We start from the raw sequence: 14,091 nt of genomic DNA, 5'->3' as shown, positions 1-14,091 counted from the left end.
TTTTTTGAGACGGAGTCTCGCTCTGTTGTCCAGGCTGGAGTGCAGTGGCCGGATCTCAGCTCACTGCAAGCTCCACCTCCTGGGTTCACGCCATTCTCCTGCCTCAGCCTCCTGAGTAGCTGGGACTACAGGCGCCCGCCACCTCGCCCGGCTAGTTTTTTGTATTTTTTAGTAGAGACGGGGTTTCACCGTGTTAGTCAGCATGGTCTCGATCTCCTGACCTCGTGATCCGCCCATCTCGGCCTCCCAAAGTGCTGGGATTACAGGCTTGAGCCACCGAGCCCGGCCCGGGCTAATTTTTTGTATCTTTAGTAGAGACGGGGTTTCACCATGTTGGCCAGGCTGGTCTCCAACTCCTAACCTCGTGATCCGCCCACCTTGGCCTCCCAAAGTGCTGGGATTACAGGCGTGAGCCACCGCGCCCGGCCTAAAATATTTTAAAAGTATTTTTAATGCAAAGTTGAGCTGGTGGGAAGGTAAGGGAACTCCTGGAGTCCAGAAATCTTACAGAAATATAAATCCAGAGGTGTTTGGTGTTGGAGTTGGTACTTGCTGTGAGGAAATCTGCTATTTTTGATGACGAGAACCTGCATGACTCAAAATGTGAAGGGAAAAGACAGAACCCAAGGCCCAAGCAGGATGAGATGCCAGAGTGGAGACCACATGGATGCCGGGAACCCCAGGAGGCAGTACCCTCCAGTGGGTAGGATGGGAAAAAATGCCCCTCACAGAGGTAGGCGGTTGGGGTGATTAGCTATCTTCACCTTGTTAGTGAGCAAATGATTGAAAGAAAGCCTTCTGGGCCGTGTGCGGTGGCTCAACCCTGTAATCCCAGCACTTTGGGAGGCCGAGGTGGGTGGATCACGAGGTCAGGAGATCGAGACCATCCTGGCTAACACGGTGAAACCCCATCTCTACTAAAAATACAAAAAAATTAGCTGGGCGTGGTGGTGGGTGCCTGTAGTTCCAGCTACTCGGGAGGCTGAGGCAGGAGAATGGCGTGAACCCGGGAGGCGGAGCTTGCAGTGAGCCCAGATCGCCCCACTGCACTCCAGCCTGAGCGACAGAGGGAGACTCCGCCTTAAAAAAAAAAAAAAAAAAAAAAGAGAAAGCCTTCTGTTAATAAGCCTGCACTCACAAATTTGGGACTTAAATTCCCGCCATCTGACAAGTCCAAAATTTCATCTAAATTAATGTCTGGTTAGGAATGTTCCCAAGTACATGTTAACATTAAACAGAAGTCAACTAAGATGCTAAACCATTTCCCAAGTAGTTCCCAAAGATAACGTTTTGAGGAACATGAGTTAGCCATGAAAAGGAGCGGGACATGGTGGCTTACACCTGTAATCCCAGCACTTAGAGAGGCAGAGGCGGGAGGATGGCTTGAGGCCAGGAGTTCAAGACCCTGGCCTGGGCAACATAGGGAGACCCTGTCTCTACAAAAAATACAAAACTTAGCCCAGCATGGTGGCATGCGCCTGTAGTCCCAGCTACTCAGGAAACTGAGGCTGAAGGATTGCTTGAGCCCAGGAGGTCAAGGCTGCAGTGAGCCAAGATGGTGCCACTGCACTCCATTCTGGGCAACAGAGTGAGACTCTCAGAAAGAAAAAACAAAAACAAGCAAAAAAACAAACAGTGGCTGGGCGCGGTGGGTCACGCCTTTAATCCCAACACTTTGGGAGGCTGAGGCGGGCAGATGACGAGGTCAGGAGATCAAGACCATCCTGGCTAACACGGTGAAACCCTGTCTTTACTAAAAATACAAAAAGTTAGCCGGGTGTGGTGGCATGTGCCTGTAGTCCCAGGTACTCCAGAGGCTGAGGCAGGAGAATCACTTGAACCCAGGAGGCAGAGATTGCAGTAAGCCGAGATTGCACCACTGCACTCCAGCCTGGATGACAGAGTGAGACTCCATCTCGGGGGGAAAAAAAATGTACTATGGAAAATGAGTAAACATGCATAAATGCATAGAAAATATTAAAACATTCTGCAGGCTGGGCGCGGTGGCTCAAGCCTGTAATCCCAGCACTTTGGGAGGCCGAGGCGGGTGGATTACAAGGTCAGGAGATCGAGACTATCCTGGCTAACATGGTGAAACCCCATCTCTACTAAAAACACAAAAAACTAGCCGGGCGTGGTGGCGGGCGCCTGTAGTCTCAGCTACTTGGGAGGCTGAGGCGGGAGAATGGCGTGAACCCGGGAGGCGGAGCTTGCAGTGAGCCAAGATCACGCCACTGCACTCCAGCCTGGGAGACACAGCGAGACTCCGTCTCAAAAAAACAAACAAAAAAAACATTCTGCAAACAACCCAAATGTCCAAAAGATGTCTAGTTCATTATACTAAGATACAGCCTTACATTGTAGCTGTAAAAAAAAAAAAAAGCCCAGTGGAGTAGCTCATGCCCAGCACTTAGCACTTTGGGAAACTGAGGTGGGAGGAACAGTTGAAGCTAGGAGTTGGAGACAAGCCTAGACAACATAATGAGGCCCCATCTCTTTCTATATATATATAAAAAGAAAAAAAAACCCTGATATATAAATCTCTCCATATACAACTGAAAAAACTCAAGATGCTGATAGAGGTATATAATATGCTACCTGGATTTTATATTTTTAAAAATGTATACCACGTGATGCAAATTAACTGCCTTGATTTTAAAAGGGGAAATGCACAATATTTAGATTGATGTTTATTTGCATATGCATTAGAAAACTTGAAAGGCATACAGTGAAAAAGCAAAAAACAAGCAAAACCAAGAAAACAACAACAAAACCCCAAGCCATAAGCAATGACACCTGCATGGAATAGTTCTGAGTTTGACAGAGGACAGCAACAAGAGAGAGTTCTCACAGCATCTTTTGATACTTTTTTTCTTTTTTTTTGAAACGGAGTCCCACTCTGTTGACCAGGCTGGAGTGCAGTGGCGTGAACTCAGCTCACTGCAACCTCTGCCTCCCAGGTTCAAGTGATTCTCCTGTCTCAGCCTCCCAAGTAGCTGAGACTACAGGCGCGTGCCACCACACCCGGCTAATTTTTTATTTTTAGTAGAGATGGGTTTCACCATATGGGCCAGACTGGTCTTGAATTCCTGACCTCAGGTGATTCACCAGCCTTGGCCTCCCAAAGTGCTGGGATTACAGGCGTGAGCCACTGCGCCCGGCCAATACTTTTTTTGTTGTTGTTGAGTCTTGTGAATAGAATACATATTCTAGAATAAAAAGCTTAAAATTAAAAAAAAAAACAAGTTTATTCCACACCTACCCAATTTCACATAGACTTGAAAACATGGATCATATAATAAATACGTGGGTTTTTCTACTGAATATTTACCGTTCATCTAAAGTACCTCAGAAAACACAAATATGAATCTTGCACTAGGATTTGTTGACATGACCACAAATTGTGAAATTTCAAAGTCCTCTCAATAGCCTTCCAGTCCTAGTAACTCAGGTACACCTGGATTCCTGACAACTCTATTTCTTTGTTTCCTTTCATCACTTTGGTTCATTTCTATGGGTTCTATTATTGGCATTTTTTTTTTTTCTCAGATCTTTGCAAAACCATCCTTTATGGTGAAAGTCTTGAAGGATTCTCCACAAATGCAGGAAAATGCATTGCTAACAAAGTGCTAAGTCAGAAGTATCTTGGGACCTGTTTGAACACAAGATTCGGCCGGGGGCGGTGGCTCAAGCCTGTAAAGTAATCCCAGCACTTTGCAAGGCCGAAGCGGGAGGATCGCTCGGGTCCAAGCGTTCGGGACCAGCCTAGGGATGCGAGACTCCCTTCTCTATTTAAATAATACTAACAAAGAAGAAAGAAAACAAGATTCAACAGTCTTGTCTGTTTCCATTTCGCAGTGTGCTTCCTCCTTCAATTGCACATTGCCGTATTCCCTTCCAGTTTGCATTCCCCCTAACGACAGAGTTAACTAAACTGGCACAGCCTGCCTGTTCTTTTGATCCGAAAAGGGTCACTTGGCTATTCTTTGCCACCAGTCCCATCATCACAGCCGACTCAGTCGGCCAGAGGACTGAGGGCCTCGGAGGCAGTCAGCGCTACAGTAAACGCGACAGCAGCGAAGTCCATCTGCGGTGGATCCGCGTCAAAGGCTGCTTCTCTCGCCCTGCAGCCTTCCACGAACAGCCTGCGGCGTTCCTCGAAATCCCGTAGTAATCTGACCGGAATCATGGAGCTACCATCCAGATACTCGCGGAACAAGAGCTGCCGGTTAATTTCTAAGAAAGCGAGCTGCTGATGGGGGTCTGGCGCGGACGCCAGGCCCGGGACGCTGCTGGGGATGGGCTCGGGCACAGGGCTCGGCACCCGGGCCATGGACCGCGTAGCTTCGGCCACTGGGCCTTCCCCGGACTCCCGCACCCGAACCCCGCCGCCGACTGCCCCCTGCAGTATGTCGCTGACGCCACTCGCTGTGCCCACCTGTGGGACACTGCTGTCTCCGGGGAGTTCAGACATCTCCAACAGTCCAGTCGACTCCGCCATAGTCCGAGTGTTTCTACGGAGACGGAAATAATGGTATTGCGCTGCTGTATGCAGGATATGCGCATGCGCGAGTCTCGGTGAGCGCGTAAACGCTGCGCGTGCGACAGTGTGCGCATGCGTAAGCACGGTGCACTCTCCTCGAGCGTTCCCTAGCGGTCCTGAGTAGCCATTACGTCTGTAGCCGCCTCTGGTCCTCTGAGCGCCTGAGGACCTGCGGACTGTGCGGTATTTTAAATTACAACCAGTTCAATATTATTGTAAAGTTCCTTATAAGGTCATTTTCCAGCTCCTGTCTTTTTTTTTTTTTTTTTCCAGACTGGGTCTCGCCCTGTCACCTAGGCTGGAGTGCAGTGATGCGATCTCGGTTACTGCTGCTTTGACCTCCCAGCTTCAAGCCATCCTCCTGCCTCAGCCTCTGGAGTAGCTGGGACTACAGGTGTGCACCACCACACCCAGCTAATTTTTTATTTTTTGTAGAAATTGGATCTCACTTTGTTGCCCAGGCTGGTTTCGAACTTCTGGTCTCAAGTGATCATCCTGCCTTGTCCTCCCAAAGTGCTGGGATTACAGGCCTAAGCCATGCGGCCTGGCCTGTAAGTAATATTTTGACACTGCAAGTTTGGGGGTTTCCCAAAACCACCTTTAGGCCTGATAATTCCCAGAGCTCATTGAAATGTTACACTCAGTCATGCGTATTACAGGCAAAGGACACAGATTAGAAGAGATGTATAAGGCACAATCTGGGATGGGGAGGGTTTCAACTGTGAAGTTCCTGTGTTCCTAGGGATGTGTTACCCTTTGTCGTCCATGTGTGGCAATAAGTGCGGGGGTAGTGCTAACATAGGACTCTTACCCAGGCTTTGGTGTCGAGAATTTTTATTGGGGTTTTACTACATAGGCATGCTTGATTAAACCATTGCCCATTTTGTTGAAGTCAATCTCCAGCCTCCTACCTGATATCACATGGCTCCAAGCCCCAACTCTCTAATGATGTGGTTAGTCTTTCTGTGTGGCTAGCTCTGATGCTGATGATAACCCAAAATGTGAAAGTCTGTGTTCCATTTAAAATCAGTCAGCTGTGGCTGGGTGTAGTGGCTCATGCCTGTAATCCCAGCACGTTGGGAGGCAAAGGTGGGAGGATCGCTTGAGCCCATGAGTTTGAGACCAGCCTGGGCAACATAGTGAGACCCCTGTCCCTACAAAAACATATCAGGCAGGCATGGTGGCATGTGCACCTGTAGTCACAGCTATTCAGGAGGCTGAGGTGGGAAGATGACTTGAGCTTGGGAGGTCGACTGTGCAGTGAGCTATGATTGCATCACTGCACTCCAGCCCTGTGTGACACAGCGAGACCCTGACTCGAAAAAAAAAAAATTCTTTGAATTTAACTGGAATCCAAATATGAGAGTTGCTGGCAATTGAACTTCAGGAGGATCCATCTAAAAATTCTGACCTATCACAGGTCGTGTCTGGGAGCTGATTGGGTTGGAAATCATTCTGACTCATGCGTACCTTGCTTTGTTTCTACAATTCTCTTGGAGAGATGGAGTGAGTTCTCCCACATGTGACATATATGCTTCAAAAGGCACATTTGTGATATTCCACAGAAGACAAAAGAAAGGACTTCTTTGGAAGGTAACTTTAAATTAGGCAGATAGCTTGATCACTGGAGGGAATTGGTAATTATGAGCTAGCCGTAAAGTCTCCAGAATTCAGCATAGCTTCCAATTTGAATGGCTATAATAATACACTGCTCATTACCTGCAAGTCAAAGAGGCCAGAGAAACTCTCTGGAAAAATAGAAAAATCAAGTAAAAATTCTTAAACTAAGTTTTAATGCTGATTCTCCAACTACCTTATTTTATTTTTATTTTTTTGAGACAGAGTCTCACTCTGTCACCCAGGTTGGAATGCAGTGGCATGATCTAGGCTCACTGCAACCTCCACCTCCCGGGTCACTGCAGCTTACACTTCCTGGGCTCAAGTGATTCTCCTGCCTCAGCCTCCTGAGGAGCTGGGATTACAGGTGCCCACCACCGCGCCCAGCTAATTTTTGTATTTTTAGTAGAGACAGGATTTCGCCATGTTGGCCAGGCTGGTCTCAAAACTCCTGGCCTCAAGTGATTTGCCCTGCCTCGGCCTCCCAAAGTGCTGGAGGCCAGGCGCGGTGGTCATGCCTGTGATCTCAGCACTTTGGGAGGCAGAGGAGGGTGGATCACGAGGTCAGGAGATTGAGACCATCCTGGCCAACATGATGAAACCCCATCTCTACTAAAAATACAAAATTAGCTGGGTGTGGTGGTGCACGCCTGTAGTTCCAGCTACTTGGGAGGCTGAGGCACAAAAATCGCTTGAACCCAGGAGGCGGAGATTGCAGTGAGCTGAGATCGTGCCACTGCAGTCCAGCCTGGTGACAGAGCGAGACTCCATCTCAAAACCAAACCAAACCAAACCAAAAACCAAAAACCAAAATAAAGTGCTGGGATTACAGGCGTGAACCACCACGCCTGGCCGCCAAAACACAGTTTTTGATAATTAGTCCCAAATAAATTCCAACCACAGCCTCTCCATCTCAACTGAAGGCAACTCAATCCTTCTAGTTGTTCCAAATGAAAAAATCTTAGAGTCATTTGTTCTCTCTTTTTGTGTGTGTGTGTGTGTGTGTGCACGGAGTCTCACCCTGTCACCCAGGCTGGAGTGCAATGGCACCATCTCGGCTCACTGCAACCTCTGCCTCCTGGGTTCAAGTGATTCCCCTGCCTCAGCCTCCCAAGTGGCTTGGACTACTGGCACACACCACCACGCCTGGCTAATTTTTTGTATCTTTAGTAGAGATGGAGTTTCGCCGTGTTGGCCAGGCTGGTCTCGAACTCCTGACCTCATGATCCACCTGCCTTGGCCTCCCAAAGTGCTGGGATTACAGGCATGAGCCACCACTCCTGGCAACATTCTCAAATATGACATTCAATCTGTCAGCAAATTTTGTTGGGTCAGCTTTCTCAACATAATGAGAATCTGTTGTTCACTGTTTACACTTCCTCTGCACCCATCCTGCTGAACCACCACCATCTCTTCCCCAGATTATTACAATAGCCTCCTGCTGGTCTCTCTGCTTCTACTTTGCCCCCTACAATCTATTTTTAATAAAATATCCAGAATGGGCCGGGCGCGGTGGCTCAAGCCTGTAATCCCAGCACTTTGGGAGGCCGAGACGGGCGGATCACGAGGTCAGGAGTTCGAGACCATCCTGGCTAACACGGTGAAACCCCGTCTCTACTAAAAAATACGAAAAACTAGCCGGGCGAGGTGGCAGGCGCCTGTAGTCCCGGCTACTCGGGAGGCTGAGGCAGGAGAATGGCGTAAAAACCCGGGAGGCGGAGCTTGCAGTGAGCTGAGATCTGGCCACTGCACTCCAGCCTGGGCGACACAGCGAGACTCCCTCTCAAAAAAAAAATAAAATAAAAAAAATAAAATAAAATATCCAGAATGGTTATTATTATTTTTCTGAGATGGAGTCTTGCTCTATTGCCCAGGCTGGAGTGCAGTGACGTGATCTCGGCTCACTGCAACCTCTGCCTCCCGGGTTCAAGTGATTCTCCTGCCTCAGCCTCCTGAGTAGCTGGGATTACAGGTGCCCGCCACTATGCTGGCTAATTTTTGTATTTTTAGTAGAGACAGCATTTTGCCATGTTGACCAGGCTGGTCTCAAACTCCTGACCTCAAGTAATCCACCCACCTCAGCCTCTCAAAGTGCTGGGATTACAGGCGTGAATCACTGCACCCAGCCCACAATGATTATTTTAAAATGCAAGTCAGACAGCTCACTCTTCGACTCAAAACCTCCAGTAACTTCACTTCCCTCAGAATAAAAGCCAAAATCCCAACAATGGTCTATAAGGCACCATTCCAATACCAGTTCAGGCCAACTTGCTACTTCTCTGACTTCATCCCCATTCCTTTCCCCTTGCTTGCTCTGCTCCAAATCAAGGTGACTTCCTCACTACTTCTCAAATACCTCAGAGAACTCCTGCCTTAAACAGTGACTGTTTAGTTTGCCTGGAATACATATAACTTGTAATAATATATGACATAAATAACATGTATTGTGTACAATAACATATAAAATATATTCTATATTTATAATACAAAATAATTTATTATGCCTATTTCCTCTATTTGAATGGAACCTGAATTCCACAGGGCAGGGAATTATAAAAATTTACCATTTTAAGCCAGGCGTGGTGGCTCAGTCTGTAATCCTAGCACTTTGGGAAGCTGAGACGGGTGGATTGCTTGAGGCCAAGAGTTCAAGATTAGTCTGGGCGACATGGTGAAAACCCATCTCTACAAAAAATACAAAAATTAGCCAGGCATGGTTGTAGGTGCCCGTAGTCCCTGCTACTCAGGAGGCTGAGGTGGGAGAATCACCTGAGCCTGGGAGGTTGAGGCTGCAGTGAGCCATGATTATACCACTGCACTCCAGCCTGGGTGACAGAGGTGACATACTGTCTCAAACAAACAAAGAAACAAACAACCAGGCCGGGCGCGGTGGCTCAAGCCTGTAATCCCAGCACTTTGGGAGGCCGAGACGGGCGGATCACAAGGTCAGGAGATCAAGACCATCCTGGCTAACACGGTGAAACCCCGTCTCTACTAAAAAAATACAAAAAACTAGCCGGGCGAGGTGGCGGGCGTCTGTAGTCCCAGCTACTCGGGAGGCTGAGGCAGGAGAATGGCGGGAACCCGGGAGGCGGAGCTTGCAGTGAGCTGAGATCCGGCCACTGCACTCCAGCCTGGGCGACAGAGCGAGACTCCGTCTCAAAAAAAAAAAAATAAAATAAATAAAGAAACAAACAACCAAACGAACAAAAAATTTTTTTAAAGAGATAGCATTCTTTATTTGAAGGCTGAGAGAGATTTTCTCCTGACAACACTTCTGACACCAAATATGTGTGGGATTTTCCATAACGATTCTCCAAAACAAACTGAGTGTCCCACAGTTCCATTCTGATACCAACTATCTGCAGTTAGTGCAGACCCCACAGGTCCCATAAGACTATGCCCACTTCAGATGCCAGTCACAAATGGAGTATGTAGGCTACCCACACTTCTACCCAGCCAAGTACAAATTCAGGAGTTCCCGTGACCCACCACCTCAGGTTTGATAATTTGCTAGAACTCACACAACTTAGCGAAGTGCTGTATTTACTAGTACTAGCTTATTTATTTTGAGACAGAGTCTCGCTCTGTCTACCCAGGCTTGAGTGCAGTGGTTCCATCTCGGCTCAATGCAACCTCCACCTCCTGCATTCAAGTGATTCTTGTGCCTCAGTCACCTGAGTAGCTGGGATTACAGGTGTGTTACCACCATGCCAGGCTAATTTGTGTATTTTTTAGTAGAGACGGGGTTTTGCTATGCTGGCTAGGCTGGTCTTGAACTCCTGTCCTCAAGTGATCCACCCTTCTTGGCCTCCCAAAGTGCTGGGATTACAGGTGTGAGCCACTGCGCCCAGCCAGTACTAGTTTATTATAAAGGATACAACTCAGAGAGAGCCATGTAGAAGAGCTGTACAGGGTAAAGGGTGGGTGTGGGGGGCACGTAGAGCTTCCATGCCCTCTCTTGGTAGGGTTCTCCCAGCACCTTGATGTGTTCAATCTAGAAACTCTCAAAATCCTGCTGTTTGGGACTTTATGGAGGTTTACTTACATAGGCATCATTGATAAATCACTTACCAATGTAATTGACTCAATCTCCAGCCCCTCGCTCCTCTCCCCACCAGGAGGTTGGGGATGGGGCTGAGAGTTCCAAGCTTCCAGTGAAGCCTTGGTCTTTCTAGTGACTAGCCTCCACTGCAAAACTATCTAAGGGCCACCAAGCGTCACCTCATTAGAGCAAAAGATGCTCCTAACACACTATCACTCGTTGATTCTAAGGGTTTTAGGAGTTCTGTGCCAGGAACCAGAGAGAAAGACCAAACACTGTATCTTTCTTATTATAGCACAAAGGCTATTTTTACTTTGAGGATCAATGATTTTCATCTGGTGTTTGCTCCTTTTGGAGCAAACCCGTGGCCCATCCATTGCATGAGAAATGGAGGTATTTTTTTGCTTTCCTTGCAGAAAACAATATGTATGGGTAGATCTTGGTGACAGGAGGTGGGAGTATCTAGTCATTGTAGTTAGCTGACAGAGAACCACCTCCCTCTTTCCTTTTTTGTGTGTTCTGTCCAATCCCTGAAGAAAACAGAACCTTACCCACTATCCTAGTTGTATTCACTTCAGAGCTGGTGTCCAATGCCCATTTATTGGAAGGTCTTCCCACATTCAGCATGTGCAGGTGGCCATTTCTCCAGAAGCAGTTGAGTCTGGATCTCAGATATGAGGTCATATGTTTAGGTTTGCATAAAGAAACTGAATTCAGTTTCAATGTGTATTTAATTCAAATTCAGTTGGAATGTGTATTTAGCTACTCTAAGGATGTGCATTGGTCCAAGAACTCTAGATTCTTATGTGCTGCCCCTCACAAATCCCAAAACTTTGGATGTTTAACCTCTATAAGATGTCACCACTTGTAAGGATGTAGAATGGCTGGGTGTGGTGGCTCACACCTGTAATCCCAGCAATTTGGGAAGCCAAGGGTGGCGGATCACTTGAGGTCAGGAGTTTGAAACCAGCCTGGCCAACATGGCAAAACCCCATTTCTACTAAAAATACAAAAATTACCTGGGCATGGTGGTGCACGCCTATAGACCCTGCTACTTGGAAGGCCAAGGCAGGAGAATCACTTGATACCTGGGAGGTGGAGGTTGCAGTGAGCCGAGATCGCACTACTGCACTCCAGCCTGGTGACAGAGCAAGACTCTGTCTCAAAAAAAAAAAAAAAAAAAAAAAAAAAAGAAAAGAAAAAGAAAAGAAATGAGGTGAGCTGACTTTGAGGTTGATGTAGTTACATAATGAATAAAACACCCAGAAGCACTCTGAAAAAGAAGTATAATAAAAGGCTTTAGCATTACCAGATTTAGAACTAGTTAGAAAATCTAAAACACAGTTTTTGTACAAAAAGGCATCTTAAAACAATTAGTGGAGCTGGGCATGGTGCCCAGCACTTTGGGAGGCTGAAGCAGGTGGATTGCCTGAGGTCAGGAGTTTGAGACCAACCTGGACAACATAGTGAAACCCTCTCTACTAAAAATACAAGAAATTAGCTGGGTGTGGTGGTGTGTGCCAGGAATCCCAGCTCCTTGGGAGGCTGAGGCAGGAGAATCACTTGAACCCAGGAGGTGGAGGTTGCAGTGAGCTGAGATCCGCCACTGCACTCCAGCCTGGTTGACAGAGCAAGACTACATCTGGAAAAAAAACAAAACCAAAACAATCAGTGGGGAAAAGGTGGACTACTCAATAACTGATATTAGGGCAACCAGGAAGTCATCTAAAAAAATTGGATCCTTGCTGCTGTCTCCCATCTTCTGGCCTGCCTGGATGTTCAAGGGGACAATGACAGAGCTGTGGACTGCAGGAAGATGGCTTGCTTCTCTTCCAGTGTGATTTGGATCATGGGCATTTTGTAGCCTTTGAACTGGCATTAATTGCCAGGTTGGGCCATCAGGAACTTGCGCGTCCATCTCGGGGAGACCTGGCCTTCAGAAATGACAGCATTTGGCCCCAGGAGGAGCCTGCAACTCGGCCTTGGTCTTCCCAGTGTGTGCCGCCCATGGGGATATGGGACAGTAAGGAGCTAAGCAGAACCTGCTGCCTGAATAGGGGAACCTGCATGCTGGGGTCCTTTTGTGGCTGCCCCCCGTCCTTCTATGGATGGAACTGTGAGCACGATGTGTGCAAAGAGAACTGTGGGTCTGTGCTCCATGACACCTGGCTGCCCAAGAAGCGTTCCCTGTGTAAATGTTGGCAGGGCCAGCTCTGCTGCTTTCCTCAGGCATTTTACCTGGCTGTGATGGCCTCGTGATGGATGAGCATCTCATGGCTTCCAGGACTCCAGAACTACCACCGTCTGCGTGTACCACTTTAATGCTTGCTGGCATCTGCCTTTCTATACAAAGTTACTATTAATCGACATTGACCTATTTCCAGGAATACAATTTTAGATATCATGCAAATTTCATGACCAGTAAAAGCTGTTGCTACAATGTCCTAACTGAAGGATGATCATTTGTTAGTAGCCTTAAAATAATGAATACATTTCCAAAATGGTCTCTAACGTTTCCTTATAGTACCAACTACTTCTTACCTCTTTGCCCTGCCCTCTCCCAAAAAACTACTTTTTTCAAAAGAAAGTCAGCCATATGGTCGGGTATGGTGGCTCATGCCTGTAATCCCGGCACTTTGGGAGGCCAATGCGGGTGGATCACCTGAAGTTGGGAGTTCGAGACCAGCCTGACCAATATGGAGAAACCCTGTCTCTACTAAAAATACAAAATTAGCCAGACTTGGTGGTGCATGCCTGTAATCCCAGCTACTCGGAAGGTTGAGGCAGGAGAATCGCTCAAACCCGGGAGGCAGAGGTTGCGGTGAGCTGAGATCGCGCCACTGCACTGCAGCCTGGGAAACAAGAGTGAAACTCCGTCTCAACAATGACAACAACAACAACAACAAAAGTCAGCCATATCTCCATTGTGCCCAAGTCCAGTGTTTCTTTTTTTTCTTTTTTTGAGATGGAGTCTTGCTCTGTCACCCAGGCTGGAGTGCAGTGGCGCAATCTCAGCTGAAGGAATGGAAGTCCGTCTGCATGTATGCAGGGAGACTGGGTAAGAAAGAGGAAGCAAATGGGAGAGAGAGGTTGGAAAACATAAAATAGGTTATTTGATTGGTGATTAGGTGGGTGTAGAGAAGCAAGTTAAAAGGCTAAATGGAAGGACAAGTTTCCATCATCTATAGAAAGATACATAAGACAAGGACTCCCCTTTTTTCCCCCAAAGGCACTGTAAAAAGAATGAAGTCGTCTCAGAAAAAAAATTATACCTCAATGTCCCCAAATTATGTTTCCTCCAAGCTATACAATTATTTTAACTGTTGAAGAGAAAATGTTCACAATGTATTTAGTTGTAAACCAAGTGATAAAACCACATATTGTAGAGCTCATTTTAAAAATACATTGTATAGGCCGGGCGCGGTGGCTCAAGCCTGTAATCCTAGCACTTTGGGAGGCCGAGACGGGCGGATCACGAGGTCAGGAGATCGAGACCATCCTGGCTAATACGGTGAAACCCCGTCTCTACTAAAAAATACAAAAAACTAGCCGGGCGAGGTGGTGAGCGCCTGTAGTCCCCGCTACTCGGGAGGCTGAGCCAGGAGAATGGCCTAAACCCGGGAGGCGGAGCTTGCAGTGAGCAGAGATCCGGCCACTGCACTCCAGCCTGGGTGACAGAGCGAGACTCCGTCTCAAAAAAAAAAAAAAAAAAAAAAATACATTGTATATATGTGTATGCACAGTAAAAATGGAAAATATATTGAAAAAAATTTGATCCTTATATTGTACCTGAGAATAAATTTCAAATGGTTCAAAGATTCAAATATGAACAATGAAACCACACACACACACACACACACACACACACACACACCAAGAGTACCTT

The 14,091-nt window shown here is 47.2% G+C and overlaps 1 protein-coding gene and 1 pseudogene across 1 annotated transcript; one reads left to right on the top strand and one right to left on the bottom strand.

The window, feature by feature from the left end:
• Positions 1-3,223: 3,223 nt before the first annotated feature.
• EID2B (EP300 interacting inhibitor of differentiation 2B) lies at positions 3,224-4,560 on the bottom strand. Its single transcript, XM_025368019.1, has one exon. It carries the CDS (start codon positions 4,499-4,501, stop codon positions 4,016-4,018), a length of 486 nt encoding a protein of 161 aa, XP_025223804.1. The 5' UTR covers positions 4,502-4,560; the 3' UTR covers positions 3,224-4,015.
• Positions 4,532-12,568, top strand: LOC112611977 (annotated as a pseudogene).
• Positions 12,569-14,091: the final 1,523 nt, after the last annotated feature.

The sequence above is a fragment of the Theropithecus gelada genome, chromosome 19, assembly GCF_003255815.1.
Source record: "Theropithecus gelada isolate Dixy chromosome 19, Tgel_1.0, whole genome shotgun sequence".
Taxonomy (NCBI): domain Eukaryota; kingdom Metazoa; phylum Chordata; class Mammalia; order Primates; family Cercopithecidae; genus Theropithecus; species Theropithecus gelada.
Note: the sequence above shows the minus strand (reverse complement) of the source record. Positions and strands in the feature narration are given on the sequence as shown.

What these genes read in the sequence shown, in the direction of transcription:
- EID2B (XM_025368019.1), bottom strand. Translation starts at nt 4,501, where the DNA reads ATGGCGGAGTCGACTGGACTGTTGGAGATGTCTGAACTCCCCGGAGAC.